Below are 10,827 nucleotides of genomic sequence, written 5' to 3' on the forward strand. Positions count from 1 at the left end.
CCAGCGCTCCAAGCCAGCCAGAAAATGGTAATGCCCATTCCCGGTGTGCTGAAGCAGAGCCAGTAGTCAGGCACTGCCTTCTGCTCCAGAGCAAAAGCTCCTGAAAGCCCCCACAGGAGCCAGCCAGGGCACCACGGGTCTGCCCTGCCACTGGGGCTTTTCTTGACCCCCAGCCTCTCACAGCAGCTGGCAGCCATGGGGCAGGACCTGCCTGGAGCTGCTTGAAGCATGGCTGAGGAAAGGGAGGGGGCCGTGGCTCTTGGTGGCCAGCAGCAGCAGCCGGCAAGGTGCCCGGTGCATCCTGGCCAGGCACAGGGATCATCGCGTGGGAAAAGCAGGTAGCTCAGAGTCGAGCAGGGCCCGGACGGAGGAAGTGTTATTGCTGCCTGGCACAGTGGCTCCTTCCAGCTGTGGTTGTACGTGGTGGGGGAGGGACAAGCGGTCGGTCCCTGCGGGACAGACTCTCTGGAGGCTGGAGAGCCCTGAGGTGCTGTATGTCGTGGAGCAGCCTCTGAGGCACCTTCCGCCTGCCGCGGGGGTGAGAGATGGCTGGAGGGGCCAGATGCCCTGGCAGCCCCAGCCACATGCTGCTGCCCACCCTGCAGCCGTGCCCAGGCACCCTGCCCTGCCTTGCTGGCAGCGTGGCCACTGCTCTGTCCCAGAGGACCAAACCTCCAGGGCCAGGATCTAGGGTGGTGCCTGCTCAAATTTCCTGCTGCTGTACACCTGGTCCTTGTTCATGCAGCTCAGCAGGATCCAGTCCCAGAGGAAGGAGCCCTGGAAGGTGAGAGAAAGAGGTCAGTGCTGGGAGTGCGCAGCTGGGCTGAGCCCCCGGCACCAATACTCACCATTCCCAGCGAGGTCAGAGCCACGGCCAGGTTGATGACAGTGGGGATCGGGCTAAACTTCCCTGCCTGGCAGAAAGGATGGGATCAGTAATCGCTGCCCAGCCCAGGTTGCCTCCTGCCTGGGCCTGCATTCACTCTGGGTTGGGCACAAGGAATGAGACTGAGCAGAGACCTCCCTCTGCCCAAGCCACAGTGTGGACAACCTACCCAAGCAGCAGCGCACACTATGAGGTCTTGCATTTCCTTCCAGCACACTTTGCACACTTTGCCAAAGGTTCTAATTTGAGGCACCTGGGATTCCCCCATTCCTCTGCAAGGCTGAGCAGAAGAGGCCTGGCTGTGTTCATCCCAGCTCTGAGGCAGCAGTGGAGAAGAGCTGCTTTTCCAGGATGGTCCTAGCACCACGGCAGCATATTATGCACATATGCACCCCAGTAGCACATGGACCATGCAAAATCCTACCTGGCCCTGCACGATGACATCAATATGGATCCCACAGGCCTTGATCAACACTCGTGTGTGGGTCCTGTTCCATTTATAATACTTCGCAGACCTCCTGGGGAGACAGGTAGAAGGGCCCAGTGATGGGGACCAGCCACAGCAGGACCAGGGAGGGCAGGAGGAGGATGCAGGACTGCAAGTGCCACTGCCTGGGACAGTGGTCTTGGGATCGGGGCGGTGGAAGGAGTAGTGGGGGTTGCAGTCAGTTTCAGGCAGGCCCAGGTTACAGTTCCAGTTGATGACCACCCCACCCTGCAGCAGAAACCAGCAGGCCTAGCACAGCACCAGCACACCATGGACACAGTGAGCCCAGGGCACAGCACTACTGTGCACACAGCTTGGCCATGGGCATGATAAGCCAGCAAGCAAGCAGGGCATTTCCCCCCACTCAGGCGTTAGCACAGCTGTCATCCTCATCACCCGCTGGGAAAGGCCGGGAATGCCACCATACTGGGGCACACGGCCCTGCCAGGGAAGCCAGCAGCACTGCTTGCAAGGCTGCTTACCCAGGGGAGCTCTGCCCCAGCAGTGGGCTTTCCAGCTGAGTTGGGAGCATGGCTAGGCATCAGGGAGCATTCCCAGATGCAGAGTGGGGGGCCTCTAGGGTCTTGAGGGTGCTGGGGCTGAGCAGGGGATGCAGAACCTGGAGGGAGGATGGAACAGTGCTGAGTTCCTTCCCTGGATGGGAATTATCTACTCCCAAAAGGGCAGCAGAGGCAGCAGGGCTGGATGGGGCTGGAGACCAAATGCTGGGTGCACTGCCCTCCCCTGGCAATGTCTCCAGACTCATTCACACACTTTGGGAATGAGTCCCCACCACTGGGCGAGCAAACTTGCCAGTCCTGGCAGTGATACAGGCACACCTGCAGTCTATGCTTTGCTGCCAGCTGGCCTCCTGCTCTCCAGCCTCTGCACAGGGGCCTCGTAAGAGAGACCCTGGGCCTGGGAGCCTTGCAGGGCTCTGCATGCGCAAGGTGGGCAGAAAGGACTGCTCAGGGGCTGCAGTGAATGTGCTGTGCTCCGAGCTGTTGAGGCTGGCTAAGCTGCCACTGCCCTCAGCTCATCCCAGCTAGCCCCTGCAGCATACTGGCAGGGCAGCAGGGCCAGGGACCTGCCTCCAGCTGCCTCTGAGTCTCAACAGTGCCAGTGTGTGAGTGATGATCCCATGGAGCCAAGCACTAGAGCAGGTGCTGAAGGAACGCCCTGTGCCCAGCCAGCAAGACCTTGGGCCCTCTGGGAGGACCATCCTCCCAGGACATGACACCTTCTCTGCCAGCTCCCTTAAGTTCTCTCCCGCCTGCTCCATGAAGATGGGGCAGCAAAGGGCAGAGGTGGTGTTGAAGGTGCAGCTTTTCAAGTAACTGCTCTCAGCAGCTTGAATGTTGCCCCTGGGGAGACAAAGCCAGAGCCATGGCATAGAGCAGCACACCAATACGCCTCAATTTTCTTCCTAATATCGTGAAGCACCCAAACAAAACATTAAACCCCAGCTCTGCTCATTGGTATCCATGCCATCACTGATGGTCCCAGCTGATGAACGGTGAAGGGATTTCCTAGGAGAACTACATACCAGACGTGGATGTATGCAGGCACTCAGAAATGCACATGACTGACTAGGGGATGGCCTGCACAGCAGGAGGGTGGAGAGCAGGAAGAGGAGGAACCCTGGGGTAGTTACCTGGCGAGATGCTGGCATTTTCAAAGGGATTCTTGTTCCCAAAGACTTCAACCGCTCCCTTTGCAAGGCCACATGCCCCATATCTACCCACCAGTGTGAGCATTCCTGCTCCTTCTTTCTCAATAATTACCATCCTCATCATCACCACCTTCCTCAGTGGAGGCAGGGGCAAGCAAGAGTGAAGGATAGATGGATGGAGTAAGAGTTGAGAACTCCGTATCACAGAGACAGCAGCTGAGCACCAAAAAAATGTCCTGTCTCAGCAGGTTGAGGGAGGTGATTACTGCCCTCTCCTCAGCACTGGTGAGGCCACAGCTGGAGTGCTGTGTGTGGGTGTGGTCTCACCAGTACAAGAAAGACATGGACCTACTGGAGCAAGTCCAGCAATAATGATGAAGGGACTAGAAGCATCTCTCATGCAAGGAGAGGCTGAGAGAAATGGGACTGTTAAGTCTGGAGAAGAGAAGGCTCAGGGGCATCTTATCAATGTGTACAAATACCTGATGGGTAAGAGTAAAGAGGATGGAGCCAGGCTCTTCTCAGTGGTGCCCCGTGATCATATGTGATGAACTGAAAATACAGTAATTACAGTGAACTGAAATACAGTAATTGTGTCTGAACTTAAGAGCAAACATTTTTTTTACAGTGAGGGTGATCAAACACTGCACCAGGTTGCCCAGAGAGGTTAGAGAGTCTCTATCCTCGGAGATACCAAAAACCCGAGTTGGCTTGGCCTAGAGCAACCTGTTGTAGGTGACCCCGCTTTAAGCAGCTGTTGAACTAGGCAATCTCCAGAGGTGCTTCCAACCTCCGTCATTCTGGGAGCAACTTAGGAACAGGGATCCCCTGTGAAAAGCCGGCATCTCCTCCAGCTGCCAAATGGCACTGCTCCTGCACAGCTCCACTCCTGCCTCTCCATCCTTCAGGCTTGTCCACGTATTTCAACCACATCTCCCTGCTGTCAGTGAACACTCATTCCTCTGGTACCTAATTGTTACGGGAAATGGCTGTGCTATCCACCATTGCACTTTCAGGAAGGCATCTGGCTGCACTCCACACACACACACACTCAGACAACACACATGCAAGTGCAGGGCCAGGGTGGCCCCCTTCTCCCCACTATGCCAAAGACCTGACTACAAAGCACTGCTGCTGCAGCAAGGCTGTCCTGGTCCCAGCAGCAGGGCCTGACCTGCACTCAGCTGCTTAGCATCACCTATATTGCTCTCCACTTTGTTCTATACCCTGTACACACATGGCAGCCTGGGTACCCACTGGTCTACTTGCTCCATCCCTAGGCCCTACATTGATCTCTTCCACATGGACATCCTTGGAGAAGCCGAAGCAGGGGAAGTGGGTGTTCCTCTTGATAAGGATGGGGAACTGTGGTGCCATCTTCGCCAGGGACTCACTGTGGAGAGACCTAAGCACTATGGCTTCAGGAGCAAAATGATCCCTGTTGGCATGGCCTGTGCAAGGCCATCCCTGTGCCATGGCACCGCCTCCCTAGGCCATGGCCTGTTGCTGAAGGGGCCAAACCTCTCAAGAGCACCCTCAGAGGTGTCCCGCCCAGAGCATCCTCTGGTGTCCAACGGGACCTCGAAGATTGGCCAGCCTTTTGGTGCCTGTTCCATCCTAGCAGAGGACTCTCCTCCCCAGTGCCACGACCCATCTTTGGGGCCCGTACCCAACACTCGCTTCCTCTGCTGGACACCAAGCCAGCATTTCAGAGCTCTTCTCGGTGCCGCCAGCACTGGGCACGCAGCGCCCTGTCTTCTGCCCTGTGAGGACGAACACACAACGCTGAACTTCCTGGTAAATAGGATCCTGCCCAGTGCGCAGTGCTGCACAGATCACTTGTCCCTGCACATGCCCAGCTCTCTGTGGCCCAACATGTCCATGTCGCCAGGGGTGCAGTCATGGTCGCAGCTGCATACAGCACTGCAAACTGTTAGCCCCTGCAGGGTCATGGGGGACATGGTGAGAACAGGACATGCACCTGGTAGTCCTACGCTGTGGCTGCAGAGGGGACGGGGCACCCCATGTGCTTCCCCATCTCTGCATGGGTGCCAGCCCTTGCAAGCTGCCTGGGGTAAGCAGCCGTTAAGCGTGCCTGCGGTGGCCCTACTCTAGCATGGCTTTCCTTGGTGTGTCCTCCGGAGTAGACAGTCAACCCTCTTCTCCATTTCCTTGCATGGGAACTGAGCCAGGGGCAGCTGTGCTCACTAGCATTCCCCACGTCTCTGCATCCGCCAGCAAGCTCCGCTCAGTCTCCACACATCTCCCCTCCCGTGATCCCTCACTCAGCAGCCCCCAAACAGTGCCCAGGCCAAGGCAGGCAGGGGGATCCCTGCCACAAACTGGTAGCGGCAGAGGAGAGCTACAGGCACCAACATCACGTGAATGTCAGAGCCTCCCCTGACCTGATCTGAGAGTGCCCTCTCCCGCCCTGAACATCCAAAACCACAGAGGCCTGACGCTGCTTGTCAGGGCAGGCAGAGCATGGCGCACCTGCCTGGCTAAGGCCACAGGGCCCTGCCCGGTGCTACGTGCCAAGCTCCCCAAGCTCTGCTGAGCCTGCCGCACAGCACTGCAAAGGTGACCTAACATGCAGTCCCAATGTGTCTGGGACGCAGCTATGGTTGCCTCATCGGGAGCCAAGGACAGTGCTGGGCCGGGAGGAGGGAACACAGGAGTCCCCATGCAGGCAGCGGGGACCACCACACACGACAGCTTCCTTTGCTGGGTCCATCTGGATGAAGGAGCAGTTGGGAAGCCCTTGCAGAAAGTCTGCTGCTCATCTACTGCTCCAAGAGGCCACCCAAAGCAAGCAAGAGAAGAGAAGAGAAGGGAGAAAGGCAGGTCAGAGCCTCACCTCGGCTGTGCAGGTTGGGGTCGAATAACCATAAATACTGGAATTTTTCCAAAGGAGAGGGAAGTTGCTACACAACAGAGGGCCAAGTTGCCTCCTCGGGAACGCCCAAAAGGATTGTACCTGCCAACTCTCTCATCATGTAGACGATTGGGACAAGCATTGGAGTGGTCCTTCTCGAGATTTCCATTGGGTCGGTCTCTTTGTAAGTATTTATGAATAAACTGCTTGCTGGTGAAGGGTGCTTGTGTGTGTGTGTGTGTGTGTGCGTTAGTGCTGCCTTGCCAAAGCGGACACGTGGCCCCCGGGAACCGGAGTGGAACAGGTGCTCCCTAGCACCATCTGTGGGCACCAGCACATGGGGCTAGGAGACACAGGGCTCTGCTGCCATTTGAGGTATTTGAGGGCAGCAGGCAGGATGGGAAGGGCTCTGCTCGGCTACTTTGTTCACCAGAAACGTGTCATCCATCTCCTGCAGCTCTGGAAGTCCCTGGGATCTGGCACTGCAATGCTCCAGCTGCGCCTTCTCTTTCCTATCCCTCTGCTCCACTTCCAGTCACGCTTCCAGGAGATCATGGTATGGGGCAATATGTGGGCAAGGAGGTAATCTCAGAGCCACCAAAGGCAGGCAGAGTGGACAGACAGCTAAGAGAGAGCTGCCACACTCGCCTTGCCCTGTACAGCAACACATGCCCACGGTCTCTGCGGTATCTCCCGCAGCCTGCGGGCATGGCCCCTCCGTCACCTTGTCCCAAGCAGCTTCTGGAGAGCATAGACTCCAGCACAGCTGCTTTGTGGCACAGGAGAGGGTGGAGGTGGTGTGTGGAGAGTCGTGCCAGGGCAAGCACCAACACCCTGCTCTCTCTGGCTGCCAGCAGTACCTGCTAATCTGGGCTTTGCACAGCTCAGGAAAGGTGAAAGCATCCCAAAGGCAGGGATGGGATGAGGCCAGCGTCAGGTCCTCAGTGCCACAGAGGAGCCGCGGCAGCCACCTGCAAATAGCCCTTGCCATGCTGCTCTGCACAGGCAAGCAGAGCGCCCCAGCAGGGCAGTCTCAGGAGAGCCAGCCTCCCTGGCCTGGGATTTGCACCTCACGGCTACCTCGCCTGCGCAGGGCAGGCCTTCGCGGTTGGCAGAAAGCACAGGCAGAGCTCTGCCACCCACTTCCTTCAGCAGCCAAGCATTACCCATCTCCTGCAGACGTAGAAATCCCTGGGATCCAGCATTGCCAAGCTGCAGTCGTGCTATCCACAGGTGTGCAGGCCACGTGGGAAAAATGGGACAAGGCTCAGGGACAGCACCCCTGCAGGGGTCCCAGTCGGGGGCGTACAAGAAAAGTGGCCCTAAGAGCAGGATGTGAAGGGACTGGAGCAATGGGACAGGGCACGGGGAGATCACCATCAGGGTAGGACAGAGACACTGCGCCCCCCGCCTCTTGCAGCACTATGGCTTTAGCTGAAATCGCCTTCCCCCTCTCCCAGCAGAGGCAAGAGAAGCTGCCCTGGCAACTTGTGGGGCTGCGCAGGGGCTGTGTGCGGAGCAGGGATAAACCGTGCGGCAGCGATGCCCCACCGGGAGGCAGCAGCTCCCAGCCCCGCACTCGCCTGACCAAGTAAAGCAGGACGAGGAGCTGCAGCGCACGGTGCGTGGTGCCGAGGTGCCCGTTCCTCACCACCATCACCTGTGGGGTGGAGCAGCTGCACAGCGCCCACAGGCAATCCCGGGCACCCACTGCTGGCGTGATCAGCATGGCACAGCACGGCATGGCACGGCACGGCATGGCACAGCTCGGGGAACCACTGGAGCGATAAGGACTGACCCCCCACCCCCACCCCACCACCAACGACGCCCCACAGCTGCCACACAGCCCCAGCCCAGCACGGACGCAACCCCTGCTGTGCCATGGGGACCACGGTGAGGGACGGGCATGGTCAGCACGGACGCAAGTGGAGAAGTCTGGAGCTGGCACTCACAGCACAGCACCACGGGTGGGGCAGCAGGCAGAGGAAAGAGGCTGCAGGCGAGGGATGGGGGCTGCAGGCAGGGGACGGGGGCTGCAGATGAGGGACAGGGGTTGGAGGCGAGGGAAGGGACTGGCAGGCAAGGCACAGGGCTGCCAGCAGGGGACAGACAGAGGCTGCAGGAAGGGTTGGGGAGCAGAGGTAGGACATCTGGTTGCCAGGTTCGAGGAGAGGAGAAAGGGGCGATGCAGGCTACAGGACCAAGAAAGTAGTGGGTGAGCTGTGTGTCGAGCTCCTGTTCACCAAATGTTGCAGGGGAACTGCAGTGATGCAGTGAAACTGGTGGCAGAATAGGGAAAAGGTAGCTCTTCCTTGTCTGGTGGCCCTGAACTGCAGAGAGTTGCTCCACAGGAGTTGGCGGAGGTACCAGCAGGGTTCAGACAGAGTGGAGACATGCATGGCAGAGAGACGCCAGCGGGAACTCGTCAGAGCCATACCCTAGCAGCCCAACTGCAAGATGCGGGGTGCCAGCCTGGGATTGGGTCCAGGTGTGCGGGTTTTGAGGGCTCTCTGCAGAGAGCAGCTTCTCCTCCTACCCTTGCCACTGATGAAGCCTTTGGGCTGGACAGCAGTATGAGCATGCCAAAGTGTGATGCTGCTGGAGCGGGGATTGTGGGGAAGGTGGTGGTTGTCATAAGTTACTCTCTTGAAGGTTAATTCATACAGAGAGTTTGTTAAATCAAGGTGCATGTCGGTGCATGTCGGTGACCCCCCCCATCGTTGTCCCCCCTAGTCCTACCAGGTGCCTGTGGGTGACACCCCCCGCCGGTGACATCCCCCCCCGGCCCAGTCCTACCGGGTGCATGTTGATGAGCCAGCCCGTGCGCTCGCCACGCTCCGTGGGCCGCTCGAAGCCGAACAGTGTGTCCAGCCGCTCCGTGCGCTGCGAGCGCTCCAGGCGCCTGAGGGAGGACAGCGAGGAGCCATCGTCCCTGCAGGACGCCGCACCGCCAGCCGCCGCCCAGTCCCCGCCGCGACCCACCCCCCCCCAAACACACACACCTCCCGCTGCCGCCTGGCCCCAGTGCTCACTGCCCCCCCCAGCCGCCGCCGCCGCCGCCGCCGCCCGGCTCCGCGCCGCCCCGCAGCACCATCCCGCCGCGGCCGGAGCAGCCCCGCGCGCTGCCCCCACCTCCCGCGAGCGGGAAGCCTGCCAGCCCCGCCTCCCCAGGGAGAGCACCAATCAGAGAGCGGCACCGCAGCCAATGGTCGCTCTCTTCCTCGACCTCTGCCCCGCAGCACGGCGGCTGCGCTGGCCACGCCCCTCGCGGCACCTTCCCGGGCAGGCCCCGCCCCCGCCCCGGCTGCCGCTGCCGCGCACGCGCCTGCGCGGCGGTGCCCGGCACGGCCCGACCCGGCCCGGCCCGGCGCGGTGCGGCCTGTCGTGGGGCGGCGGCGCTGCGCGGGAAGCGGCTGCTGCACCTGAAGCGGCGCCGTCACGGGGGCAGTTGCGTGTCATAAGTTACTCTCTTGAAGGTCAATTCATACAGAGAGTTTGTTAAATCATGTGAACAATTTATTTAATTAAGTAAGCAGCCACAAGCAAAACTGCGCTGGGCGGCCGGGCAGTCTCAGCTCCGCCAACGGCGCGCGCCTCCCTCACACACAGTCCCCCCTTATAGTCTGCGTTGTAATCTCCCGGTGCGTCCCGTGCATGTGTGAGTTGCTGGGGGGGTCGTCTGAAGCTCTCTGGTGGTCGTGGAGAGGAAGGCCGTGCTCTTCTTCTGCCTCTTTATTTTGGTTTGTCTCCTTGTGAGTGATCACAGGGGTTTGCTTATCTGTTGTGTTGACTCCCTTTTGGGATGCTGTTCTGTGAGAAAATTAAAGGCGCCTGCTTATCCTTTCTTTATCCTTTTACCTTCAAAACCTCTGAGCCGCTTGTTGCTTACTTCAGCTCTTCATAGTCCTGCAAGATAGCTAGGGCCCCGACACCGGTTCCACAAGGGGTCATATAAGCTTTTGTGCTTACCATAATTTATTTGTCTGACACCATGTCTCAACCCTGATTGTTGTAAAACGTCCTCCTCCCCCTCCATCGGCTTATTCCTCCTTCTAAACAATGAACAAATAGTTACAATTTATTACACAAATGACCACGCCTCGGCTTTTGACATTATTTGTGACAGCAACTGCATTTGCTCACACCCGCCCTGCACACACTTGGTGTCCTCATCCAGGGCGCACCTGCCTCGTAGGCCTACAGGCGTGCGCTTTCACTCCGACGAAAGCAGCACGGGCTCAGCAAGGCCGGTCATGTCAGTGTCCCCAAACTAGGTGGCTTTTGCAAGCTGCTGAAATCACAGAGTTGTCAGCTGGCAATGAGCGTGACATGGAGACACTCTAGCCACCGCTCTGCACTTGCAGATCCAGAAAGTGGGTGAAACGCGGCTCCGCTTCCAGCCAGGCAGGCTGCCAAGGAGCCAGGTGAGCCACAGAAGCAGAGCGCTTCCCAACAGCCTTGCCGCTGGACATCTCGTCGGCATGGCTGCAATGACGAAACCACTTCCCTAGGTCCCCTCCTTTGCAGCTCCTCCGTGCCTGTCTGTCTGTACTCCCTAAGGGGCCGTGCACTCTGGGAGGTGTTAGATCATGTCTCTTCCAGGTGGACACCAGCCCCTGAGCCTCATGTTTCTTTTGGGGCTGGGGCTGGCATCAGAGACTATCAACTGCCCAAGCACGTGCAGCTGTCAGTACCTGGAAGTGAACTGCACAGGGCAACAGCTGCAAGAGCTCCCTGTGACCATCCCACTGGATACCAGGCAGCTGATTCTGGCAGCAAACAAGATCTCATACCTGCCTGCAGTGGAACTGAGCTTCCTCGCTGACCTGGTCTATCTGGACTGCCGGGAGAACCTCTTGGGGGATGGTCTGGATTTCACTTTACGCATCGGGAAGCGTAACCAGTAG

The 10,827-nt window shown here is 58.8% G+C and overlaps 1 protein-coding gene across 1 annotated transcript; it reads right to left on the reverse strand.

The window, feature by feature from the left end:
• Positions 1 to 252: 252 nt before the first annotated feature.
• On the reverse strand, positions 253 to 10,392 carry LOC134148782 (P2X purinoceptor 2-like). Its single transcript, XM_062591278.1, has 8 exons — positions 10,283 to 10,392; positions 8,717 to 8,822; positions 7,504 to 7,580; positions 4,358 to 4,438; positions 2,614 to 2,737; positions 1,311 to 1,601; positions 849 to 914; positions 253 to 777 (listed from the first exon to the last, which is right to left on the reverse strand). The coding sequence occupies exons 1-8, from the start codon at positions 10,390 to 10,392 to the stop codon at positions 688 to 690; spliced, it is 945 nt and encodes a 314-aa protein (XP_062447262.1). The 3' UTR covers positions 253 to 687.
• Positions 10,393 to 10,827: the final 435 nt, after the last annotated feature.

The sequence above is a fragment of the Rhea pennata genome, chromosome 18, assembly GCF_028389875.1.
Source record: "Rhea pennata isolate bPtePen1 chromosome 18, bPtePen1.pri, whole genome shotgun sequence".
Lineage (NCBI taxonomy): Eukaryota > Metazoa > Chordata > Aves > Rheiformes > Rheidae > Rhea > Rhea pennata.